This window comes from Leucoraja erinacea, chromosome 4 (genome assembly GCF_028641065.1).
Source record: "Leucoraja erinacea ecotype New England chromosome 4, Leri_hhj_1, whole genome shotgun sequence".
Taxonomy (NCBI): domain Eukaryota; kingdom Metazoa; phylum Chordata; class Chondrichthyes; order Rajiformes; family Rajidae; genus Leucoraja; species Leucoraja erinaceus.
This window is the reverse complement of record NC_073380.1, coordinates 81536035-81548507: the sequence shown is the minus strand read 5'-3', so window position 1 is coordinate 81548507 and position 12473 is coordinate 81536035. Positions and strand designations below refer to the sequence as shown.

The window sequence follows — 12473 nt, the reverse complement described above, 5'->3', positions numbered from 1 at the left end:
AGAGATGCTGCCGGTCCTGCTGAGTTACTCCAGCTTTGTGTCCATCTTCAAATGACGTCACGCGCTCCAGATGGCTGTGCGTACGCATGAAATCGCGTGGGATCGTCGCGGCTCAATGCGACCATGAGGTAGCGTAATTTGCGTGCGAAGGACACGCAAGTGGAACAGGCCCTTAAGAATGTAGAAAATGCAATTTCGTTCAAACCAAGCTAGTTGAATAACAATAAAAGGCATTCTATTCTATTCCAAAGAAAAACTACCAGACTCCCACTAACGCAACTGTTCACCATCAACTGTGACCTATAAAGTCTCAGATAACTATTCAACACTCCCTCGGCTGATGAATCAAACCTCCATGAGGTTGACAAAATGTTTAAGAAGGAACAGCAGATGCTGGAACAATCGAAGGTAGTCAAAAGGGCCTCGACCCAAAACATCGCCCATTCCTTCGATCCATAGATGCTGCCTCACCTGATGAGTTTCTCCAGCATTTTTGTCTACCTTCCATGAGGTTGACCATCACTTGGAAGATGACTGAGTTTTCTATCTTGCGGAGGCGGCAGGTGCCATTCTGGACTGCTGCACATGATGAGAGAGCCACCACCAATTGTAGATGCATCGTTCTTTGATCGTACTGCTAAGAGAGTGACTATTTTGCCGTCATTGTGGAGACAATGCTCCAGGATAATAGTAAGTTCTTTATGATTCACTTATCACGAAATCAAGGAAGTGCTGAGATGTGGATATAACAAAGACCAAGGGATAAACCAAAACGTCAGCTGTTGTGCATTCCAGAATCAGAACATCTTTAACTAATCTATTCCAGTACAGTTACAATATTAGCATTTATTGGTTATCTGATAAATTGTCCAGGTATGTCCTGTACATAAACGCCAGACAAATTAAAATGCAATGATAATCCCATCAATTTGTTCTCAGTCATAAACAACTTAGAAAAAAAATTAATGACATGACTTTCACACAGTGTACACCAATGACGTTATGATCAAGGCTTCTTAGTTCCAAAGAAAATATGCTGTTAAGCCTTTTCTCATAATCTCATAGCCCTGGTAATGTCTTTCTAAACCGCCCCTGGTGCTCTCTAATGTAACCACATATTTTTTGCAATGTGTTGACCAATACTGTTAACTGCTCTCCAGCTGTGGTCTAATTACTGTTTTATTCAGCCCTTGGTTCCATTAATTTTTGCATTAATATCCTAGGTCCCATCAACCATAAAATTGTTACTCATCCAGTTACATTCTGTGTTGTTGAGATAAAAAAAATAAACAAGAATTTGTAAAAAAAACATTTATATGGATTAATGCTCTGAGAATTGCAGTAAAGAATTAAGATTTGAAAATTACATTCAATATTGATCAGCGACAGAATAAACTGCAGATTCTGGAATCTTAAGCAAAATATAAAATGCTGGAAGAACTCAGTGGGTCAGGCAGCACCTAGGGAGGGAATGAACAAAATGAAGAAGGGTCCCGACCCTTCCCTCCACTGTTGCTGCCCAACCTGCTGAGTTCATCCAGCACTTTGAGTTTCAATATCAGTCAAAACTTTTCTGAAGGTCAGACATATTTTTGGCTCTCTCTGGTCACGATTGCTTGTGTGTTTGGTAATGTATCGTGGGTGCTGATTGATCTGGAACAAATACTGAGCCATATGTTACAGTGGACGATACAATAATTTTTAGCAAATTAATATTTCTTTCAACATGTTCAAGTTCTATTTTTACTTGCTTTCCAGTTTACAGTTTTTTGGGATTGAATTATGGATATTATATTCAGGATCTGTTAAACATTCTTCAATGCGACTAATGTCCAGTGAATAATAAGTGTCCTGAGAATCATTCCTCACTCTTAGATTTTCATTCTTAGTATCTTAAAAGGCACCAACAACTATTTTGGAAAAACGGCTTAAGTTACTTTTTCGGTGCTTTGTACTTTCAAAGTCAACTAGATGCTGAAGTTTACAAGCATTCAGATCTTTCTATTGTAAGCAATGTAATTATCTGGCACTTTCAAGGGATCCCCAAGACAGCAATTTCTGCCTTTGTCATAGCAAACAATTATATAACAAATTAGTCGTAATGGTTTTTTGAAAAGTAACAGAATGTGGTGTCACATATAGCCATTAGACGTACCAGTGTTGAGTCATGTGTATTCAGAACTCTGCACATAAAAGTCAGCATAAAAGAAATAATTACCCTGATCTAAGTTAAACAGGAAGACTGATAATGATACCAAGAAAACCTTTCAAGCTTTCTGACAGTATAAAGCAAACTCATCTTTTTTCCTATCATCACTGAGTCATGCAGATAAGACCATCATTTCCTTCTAATGATCCAAGTAAATAGTTTTATTGTACTAGTGGATGATTACCAACAACATAGAGATCTGCAAGTTACTGACATCCACGGCTGACAAAATAGTTGTATTGTGCATATCCAGGAGAAATTAAATCCTCAGTAAGGTATTTTCTGATAGCACAACATACAGCACAACATCAAGTATTATTTTATGGTCTACAATGTCTTTGGGGTTTTGTTCCCTAGGTCATTGTAAAAGTAACCTCACTCAAAATAATTGACAATTGAGGAAGAAAGCTCAGCAATATACAAGTAATTAGGGAAAGGAACATGTGAAGACTTGCTTGTGTTTATCAAAGCTAGAATTTAAAATATGTACAAAACCCAATGCATTGCAATAGGAAACAACAGATGTTTATTATGGTTCATAAGTTTGAGGAAACTTGTTCCAGCACTTAAAAACAGATATACTTTTTAATGGAAAAAATACTCCAAACAAAATGGATATTTAATCTAAAATGGAATATAATTTATCATGCTTAAATATTCTGCAATATACAAACTTATAAATTTGTTACAAAAATGCGTATGTCAACCTAAAGAGATGCAGTAGGTAAGCTTTTGTCTTACAGCTTCACCATCCCAGCTTTAAATGTGTTCTCAGGTGCTGCCTATGTGGAGTTTGCACACTCTCCCCAATTGCATAATTCCCCCGAGGCGCTCCAATTTCCTCCCACATCCCAAAGATGTGCTGGTGGGTAAGGTAATTGGTGAGTATAAATTATCCCTAATGTAGCTGCATAGTTGGAAGATGAGGGAAGTATTAAGAGACTAGGTTACTGGGAAATGTAGAGGAGTGGGGTGGATGAGATTGTGTTTAGAGTCAACAAAATCAATGCTTCTTTCTGTGCCATATAAAAACATACAAATATGAAACTGTGGCAGCACCAATTGTACAGCTACTTCTTTTTTCAAATGTGAGTAACTGCTTTATAAATTTAGAAGTGTGTGGTAAAGTGATATTTAAATCAAAATTACAATTTCAGATCCTGGTACAGTCACAACTATCACAGCTATTGAGAAAGGATGTCAAGGCAATGGATGTGCCATAAATTCAAAAGGTTTCTGCCTCATTTGAGGAAAGACAAACAAAGAATTGTAAAACTGATTATTTTGTTGGAACAAGGAGATGCTGGTTATTTTGACAGAGGTTCAAAGTAATTAAGTAGAGACAAGGCAGGTGAGCAATGATTGGGGCATAAAATGAACCAAAGATAAAAGATTCATGCTGAGAATAGCAACATGATGTTAAGAAACAACATCTTCTGATTGACAGGGATGGGTGTGGGGATTCAGACAAGCAAATGTAAAATGAAAGCCAGATAATTTTGGGGTAAAATCAGAAAGCACTTCTTCATAAAAACAAAAATGAAAATTTGAACACACTCTCCACGTGGATGCTGGGAAGTCAAATGTGATCAAAACCATGATGCAGATATTTGTTACACAAAGGCACAAGGACAAAATACTAATGAAAGGAGTCAAGCTACAGAAATTCAGATCTCTCTGATGTTAGATCCATTTAAAATCTGAGACCAATTACCCTAAGTACTGAAGAAAACAGTACAAAAGGAGATACAGTGCATTCAGAAAGTATTCAGACCCCTTCACATTTTCCACATTTTGTTATGTTACAGCCTTATTTTAAAATTGATTAAATTCATTTTTTTTATCATCAATCTACACACAATATCTCAGAATGAAGAAGCGAAAACAGGTGTTTAGACATTTTTGCAAAGTAATTAAACAGAAATATCACATTTACATAAGTATTCAGACTCTTTGCTATGACACTCAAAATTGAGCTTAGGTTCATCCTGTTTCCATTGATTATCCTCGAGATGTTTCTACAACTTGATTGCAGTCACCAGTGGTAAATTAAATTGATTGGACATGATTTGGAAAGGCACACACCTGTCTACATAAGGTCCCACAGTTGACGGTTCATGTCAGAGCAAAAACCAAGCCATGAAGACGAAGGAATTGTCCGTAGACCTCCAAGACAGGCTTGTGTCAAGACACAGATATGGGGAAGGGTATAGAACAATTTCTGCAGCATTGCAGGTCCAGAAGAGCACAGTGACCTCCATCATTCTTAAATGGAAGAACTTTGGAACCACCAGGACACTTCATAGAGCTGACCGCCCGGCCAAACTGAGCAATCGGGGGAGAAGGGCCTTGGTCAGGGAGGTGCCCAAGAACCTGATGGTCAATCTGACAGAGCTCCAGAGTTCCTCTGTGGAGATGGGAGAACCTTTCAGAAGGACAACTATATCTGCAGCGCTCCACAAATAGACGATAAACAAAAGACAATAGGTGCAGGAGTAGGCCATTCAGCCCCTCTTGATCTCTCTCTTGAAAGCATCCCGAGAACCAGCCTCCACCGCCCTCTGAGACAGAGAGTTCCACACACTCACAACTCTCTGTGTGATAAAGTTTTTCCTCATCTCCGTTCAAAATGGCTTACCCCTTATTCTTAAACTGTGGCCCCTCGTTCTGGACTCCCCCAACATTGGGAACATGTTTCCTGCCTTTAGCGTGTCCACACGCTTAATAATCTTATATGTTTCAATACGATCCCTTCTCATCCTTCTAAATTCCAGAGTATACAAGCCCAGCCGCTCCATTCTATCAACATTCGATAGTCCCACCATCCCGGGAATTAACCTGGTGAACCTACGCTGCACTCCCTCAAGAGCAAGAACGCCCTTCCGCAAATTGGGAGACCAAAACTGCACACAATACTCCAGGTGTGGTCTCACTAGAGCCCTGTACAACTGCAGAAAGACCTCTTTGCTCCTATATTCAACACCTCTTGTTATGAAGGCCAACGTGCCATTTGCTTTCTTCACTGCCTGCTGTATCTACATGCTTACTTTCATTGACTGATGAACAAGGACCCCAAGATCCCGTTGTAGTTCTCCTTTTCCTAACTTGACCCCATTTAGATAATAATCTGTCTTCCTGTTTTTGCCACCAAAGTGGATAACCTCACATTTATCCACATTAAACTACACCTGCCATGCATCTGCCCACTCACCCAACCTGCCCATGTCACCCTGCATCCTCATAGCATCATCTTCACAGTTCACACTGCCACACAGCTTTGTGTCATCTGCAAATTTGTTAATGTTACTTTGAATCCATTTATCTAAATCATTGATGTATATTGTAAATCAGGCCTTTATGATAGAGTGGCCAGATGGAAGCTACTCCTCAGTAAAAGGCACATGATAGCATAGAAACATAGAAATTAGGTGCAGGAGTAGGCCATTCGGCCCTTCGAGCCTGCACCGCCATTCAATATGATCATGGCTGATCATCCAACTCAGTATCCCGTACCTGCCTTCTCTCCATACCCCCTGATCCCCTTAGCCACAAGGGCCACATCTAACTCCCTCTTAAATATAGCCAATGAACTGGCCTCAACTACCCTCTGTGGCAGAGAGTTCCAGAGATTCACCACTCTCTGCGTGAAAAAAGTTCTTCTCATCTCAGTTTTAAAGGATTTCCCCCTTATCCTTAAGCTGTGACCCCTTGTCCTGGACTTCCCTAACATCGGGAACAATCTTCCTGCATCTAGCCTGTCCAACCCTAAGTAGCCTGCTTGGAGTGTGCCAAAAGGCATGAGAAACAAGATTCTCTGGACTGATGTAACCAAGATTGAACTCTTTGGCCTGAATGCCAAGCATCACGACTGGAGGAAACCAGGCACAGCTCATCACCTTGGGGATGCTTTTCAGCAGCAGGAACTGGGAGACCAGGATCGAGGGAAAGATGAACGGAGCAAAGTACAGAGAGATATTTGATGAAAACCTGCTCCAGAGCGTTCTGGACCAGACTGCAGCGGAGGTTTACCTTCCAACAGGACAACGACCCTAAGCACGCAGCCAAGACAACGCGGCTTTGTAACAAGTCTGTGAATGTCCTTGAGTGGCCCAGCCAGAGCCTGGACTTCAACCCGATCGAACATCTCTGGAGGGACCTGAAAATAGCTGTGCATTGACACTCCCTATCCAAATTGTCAGAGCTAGAAGATCTGCAGAGAAGAATGGGAGAAATTACCCAAATACAGGTGTGCCAAGCTTATAGCGTCAGGCCCAAGAAGACTTGAGGCTGTAATCGCTGCCAAAGGTTCCTCAACAAAGTACTGAGTAAAGGGTCTGAATACTTATGTAAATGTGATATTACTTTGCAAAAAATTCTAAACACCTGTTTTCGCTATTTTATTCTGGGGTATTGTGTGTAGGTTGTTGATTTAAAAAAAAAAAAAAATTTAATCCATTTTAGAATAAGGCTGTAACGTAACAAAATGTGGAAAAAGTGAAGGGGTTTGAATACTTTCTGGATGCACTGCATATGGAGTTAGAACCTGGATCTGCCATGATCTCAGATAACAGACCAGTGGGGCCCAATTATCTGATCCTCTGGATGGGACTTTCACTGTCCGTGCATGTTTACTGTCCACAATTGGTTGTTAAATTCCCTTCATTACCAAAGTGACAGCATTGGAGGGTACTTCAGTGGGCACTCTAGGTTGTGCTTTCCTCTTTCTTTAGTACACTATTCACTTAAACACAATCCTCACTGTCATGCAGCTTGAAATGGAAAACACCTGGAAGAAGAGGGATCACACTAGTTTATAAAACTGTTTATTGTTAAGTGTTTAACCAATAATTAAAATTTAAACAGGTATTTGATGCCACTTAGCAGCTGATGCCTATTCGTCTGCAAGTTCATGTTCATGTGAAAGGAGCAGAATTAGGCCATTAGGCCCATCAAGTCTACTTTGCCACTCAATTAAGGCTAATCCATCTCTCCCTTCTCCTGCTTCTCCCCATAATCCTCGACACAAGGAATTGCACCAGTGCCTGTCTGATGCGTGTACAAGATACAATTTGAAATAGCCAACCCAAGAGCACCTACTGGTGTTTGGCAAACAAAATGGTGTATATGATGACATAAAGGTTGATGCAACATTGCCACTGCTTCACCAGAGACTGTGCCAGCTTCTGTCAAGGCTTGCATTCCCTGGGGGAGATTGGTTGCTTGGACTCAATCGTAGAGCTTTGAATTGGTTGCAAGAACAGATAAATGGGAAAAGACTGCCACTGGAGAGGTTGAAGAGTTAAACTTCAGTAATGTGAGCAGCAGTATAATTCTCCACTTGGAGCAAAGTTCCATTAATTGCTACAGTGGTTTCTGCTGTTTTGCTAATTATAATGTCTCTTGTTAGAAAAGGATGCAATAAGCACTTCTGCCCAACGTGCCCACACCGGCCAACATATCCCAGCTACACTCGTCTGCCCGTGTTTGGTCCTTATCCCCCCAAACCTGTCCTGTCTAACTGTTTCTCAAACGTTGGAATAATCCGGGCCTTAACTACCTTCTCTCGCAGCTCGTTCCATACACCCTTTGTCTGAAAAAGCTATCCCTCCGATTTCTATAAAATCTTTTCACCTTCACTCTGTCCCAGAAGACGGATGTCCTCTGGTCCTCAATTTACCTACTCTGGGCAAGAGACTCTGAGCATCTACCCGATCTATTCATCTCATGATTTTATACACCTCCAAGATCACCCCTCATCCTCCTGCGCTCCATGGAATAGAGTCTACTCAACCTCTCCCTATAGCTCAGACCACCTAGTCCTTGTAACATACTCGTAAATCGTTACTTTACTCTTTCCAGCTTGACAACATCTTTCCTATAACATGGTGCCCAGAACTGAACACAATACTCTAAATGCGGCCTCATCAACATCTTATACAACTGCACACAACTTCAGTACTCAATACTCTGACTGATGAAGGCCAATGTGCCAAAAGCCTTTTTGACCACCCTATCCTACCTGTGACTCCACCTTCAAGGAACCATGCACCTGCTGTTACAAGGGAACAGGTTCAAGGATTTGACTAGTAGAACAGAAAAAGGCTCACTCGTCGGTTTGGTTACAAATCAGATTTATTGGCAAGAGAGAGAACAAAAACAATACTTGCCTTGGTATGCGCAGGACCCGTTTTACAGCAGCACACCTCTCTCTCTCTCTCTCCCTCCCTCTCTCTCTCTGCCTCCGTCCACGTCACTGATCACGACCCAGCCCGTCGGTGAACCCCTCTCCCACAAGAACTAACTAATGGCTTACTGGCGCCTGCCTCTATAGCAGCAGGAACTAGCCGTTGAAAATAACCGCCGTTAAGTCCTGGCCAATAGCACCGCTTCCAAATTCAAACTGCAACCAATGGTAGGGGCCTACATCCGAGCGAGCTCCCCTTGAGGCTTTACCTTCTGAACTTGTAGTCGGCAGGGCAGTACTCTGCATATCGCCAACTTGGATATGTTGTGTATAATAACGTGCTGTTAGTGTCCCCTTAAAACTTAAAGGTCCATTGAAGGTAATTTGACTATATTGTTGTCTAGTTTATTCCATTCCCTTAAGGTTCTTACAAAGAATTAGTTATTTTCAATATCTGTCCTGGTGAATGGGGTTTCTATTTGCATATCATTTCTATTTCTTGTTCCCCTTTCTGTTTAGTATGTTACGGCTCCATCCCGCACAAGCTGATCCAGACAGTCATGGCCAAGCATCATGTGCCGGGCCAAGTGGCAGATCTCATCCTGGACTATTACAATCAGTTCAGCATGAGAGTTTCATCAGGGTCAGTAACATCAGAGTGGCACGGACTAGAGGTTGGGATCATCACAGGCTGTACCATCTCTGTGATCCTTTTTGCCTTGGCGATGAACATGATTGTCAAGTCTGCAGAGCCAGAGTGCCGGGGCCCTCAGACCAAGTCAGGAATACGCCAACCACCAATCAGAGCCTTCATGGACGACCTGACTGCCACCACTGAGTCAGTGCCAGGAGGCACGTGAATCCTGCAGGGGTTGGAGAAACTGATTGGATGGGCAAGGATGAGGTTTAAGCCAGGAAAATCAAGGTCACTGGTGCTGAAGAAGGGCAAAGTCATGGACAGGTTCCGCTTCAGCATCGAAGGGTCACCAATCCCAACTGTCTCCAAAAAGCCAGTGAAGAGTCTTGGCAAGGTGTTTAACAGCAGCCTGAAGGATACAGCATCTGTCCAGGCAACCCGTCAGGAGCTGGAGAGCTGGTTGAGAGCAGTGGACCAGTCGGGGCTTCCCGGCAAGTTCAAGGCATGGATTGACCAGCATGGTATCCTGCCAATGATACTCTGGCCACTGCTTGTCTACGAAGTCCAAATATCCATCGTAGAGAGATTGGAGAGGAAAGTCAGCAGGTTTCTCAGGTGGCTGGGACTGCCCAGGAGCCTTGGCAGCATCGCCCTTTATGGAAATAACACCAAGCTCCAGCTGCCCCTGAAGTCCCTGGAGGAAGAGTTTAAGGTGACTCGGGCCAGAGAGGTGATGATGTAGAGGGACTCCAGCGACCCCAAGGTGGCTCAAGCAGGGTTGGAGGTGAAAACTGGGAGGAAGTGGAGATCCGGCGAAGCCATGCTGCAAGCAGAGTCCCGGATACACCGCAGAGTCCTGGTGGGAGCAGTGACTCGGGGAAGAGCAGGCCTGGGAATCTTCCCATCTCCCCAGTTTGACAAGGCCAAGGGGAAGGAGAGGCGCAGGCTGGTCCAGGAGGAAGTGAGGGCAGTTGTGGAGGAGGAGAGGTGTACCTGAGCAGTTGGATTGAGGCAGCAGGGAGCCTGGACAAGGTGGGAGCAGGCCATGGACCGAAAAGTCACATGGACTGAGCTCTGGCAGGCTGAGCCACAGTGCATCAAGTTCCTGGTCCAGGCAGTATATGATGTCCTGCCCAGCCCATCGAACCTCTTCATCTGGGGCAAAGTGGAATCTCCAGATGGCCCGCAATGCTCAGGCAAGGGGACGTTGGAACACATACTGAGCTGTTGCCCAAAGTCTCTTGGACAGGGCCGGTACACATGGCGTCACAACCAAGTTCTCAAACCCATTGCAGAAGCCATCAGCATGGGAATCAGCAGCTGCAGACGAGAACGCCCCACCACACAGATGATCACCTTCGTGAAGGCCGGAGTGCAGCTGCCAAGAACCACAGCAGCCAGGAATCAGTCAGGAATCCTGGCAACTGCGCAGGACTGGCAGCATTCCATAGACCTGGTGAAACAGCTGAAGTTTCCACAGCACATTGCCATGACCACCCTGAGGCCAGATATCCTCCTGGTGTCAGAGGCGACCAAAAACATTGTCTTATTGGAACTGACAGTGCCATGGGAGGACCATCTGGAGGAGGCCCACGAGAGGAAGATGGCCAAGTATGAAGAGCTGGTCATAGACTGCCGTAAGCAGGGCTGGAAGGCAAGGTGTATGCCCATCGAGGTTGGCTGCAGAGGTTTTGCAGGGCAATCGCTCTACAAAGCCTTGAATGCACTGGGCATCAACGGAGTGGCAAGGAGAAGGGCCATCAAGAACACCACAGAGGCAGCGGAGAAGGCATCAAGATGGCTCTGGATCAAGAGAGGAGGTCCATGGGGAGGAGCGAATGCCACCTGAACACAAGTCGTGGTCTGATCAACCATGGCTGGGTCGCCTGGGTGAGGGTGTCTGATGTTGAAAGACCCGAAACACCCAATGACCCTAGGTTACATCACTGATGATGTGTTCAGGAGCATCTATCGATGTATTTGTATCAATGTATCTATCTGCATTTATGCCCACGATCCCCTTTTGAATCTTATACAACATGGCTAGTCTGTTCCTTGCCCTTCTTGTTTCCAGCGTTTCCCACTCCAGGTCGGACAGCATCTGGGTGACACTGCTACCTCAATTGTAGTTCCCAATGCAAAAGCGTGCTGCAACGTAGTGCTACCGGTCACAGCACTATCACCCACAGACTGTTCGGGATAAACTCTTATAACATCTGCACTCCTAGATCCCTCTGCTCTACAACACTTCCTAGAGCCCGACCATTCACCGTGTAGGTCCTGCCTATATTAGACTTCCCAAAATGCAACACCTCGCGTTACTCTGTATTAAATTCCATCAACCATTCCTCAACCCACTTAGTCAATCGATCAAGATCCTCCTGCAATTTATCACAACCATCTTCACTATCTGCAAAACCACCAACTTTTGTATCATCTGCCTCGCATCAATTTATTAGGTGTCACCTGGCAAATTTTAATTACAGATCTTCAAGTTTTCATTCTTTTCAAAACAAAAAACTAATGTAAAGAAACATATCTTCATACCCAGTAGAGTTCAATTCAAGATAAATCAGAAGACTTCAATGTTTGTTAAATTTGTTCCAGATATCTCTGCCCTTTCCAACGTACTTAGTAGGCCAGAAGAATAATGATGGCAGTAACACACACTATGTTGAATAAAACAGGAATTCAAGACACTGCACTGAAATGGCTGTTTCTATGTCCCTTGATATATTCTGTGCATTTTGACAAGACCTTGGAAAATATTCCAAAATGACATTCAGAAACATTGCAGAGTTTAACAGTGATCCATGGAATCTATGACAAGGACGAGTTGATAACATGTTTGCTCCCCTACTGTATGACATTATGAAGTTTATAGTATCACCGAGCATTGGACCATGAAACCGAAAACCAAATGGAGAAGTTGGCACCAGCTATTGATCAACTTCAGCTTGGCTACAGCTGCAACAAACACACACAAGAGAACAATACTTATCTATGATCAAATCATTAAAAATCTCAACTGCACCATCTTTTCTACATCAGCTAACACAGAGCAACAGGAGGAGGTAATTCTTTTGTCAATATTACACAATTAGAATAGTGTCATATACAATATTCAAGAAACATGGCAACAAGCAATTTGCTAAAAGCACTCACCTGCCGATATGTTCCATCCAGTAATGTATCTAGATTACGTAAAGGTGAGGGAGTTTTGTCCTTGAAGTGTGTTAAAAGCCGCCTTTGGATGGCTCTGTATTGTACTGCCCGTTCTGAAAGAAGTTCTTTATATTTTTCAGCATTTAAGCGCAGCTATAAAAATAACAAAGGACTTCAAACATTGCTCTCTTTTCAAAAGTTTAAAAAAAAAAAATCCTTTAAATGTATTTGTTCAAATTATAAATAAAATTTTCATTCACTTTATCTGAACCGTGGAA

The 12473-nt window shown here is 43.1% G+C and overlaps 1 protein-coding gene across 3 annotated transcripts in view; it reads right to left on the bottom strand.

Annotated features, from left to right (window-relative positions):
* Positions 1–12473, bottom strand: part of bbs9 (Bardet-Biedl syndrome 9) — a 373121-nt gene that overhangs the window by 252948 nt on the left and 107700 nt on the right. For all 3 annotated transcript variants that reach the window (XM_055634652.1, XM_055634651.1, XM_055634653.1), the window contains one exon: positions 12196–12348. In XM_055634652.1, the coding sequence (XP_055490627.1) occupies positions 12196–12348 (153 nt within the window). The remainder of the gene's footprint in view (positions 1–12195; positions 12349–12473) is intronic.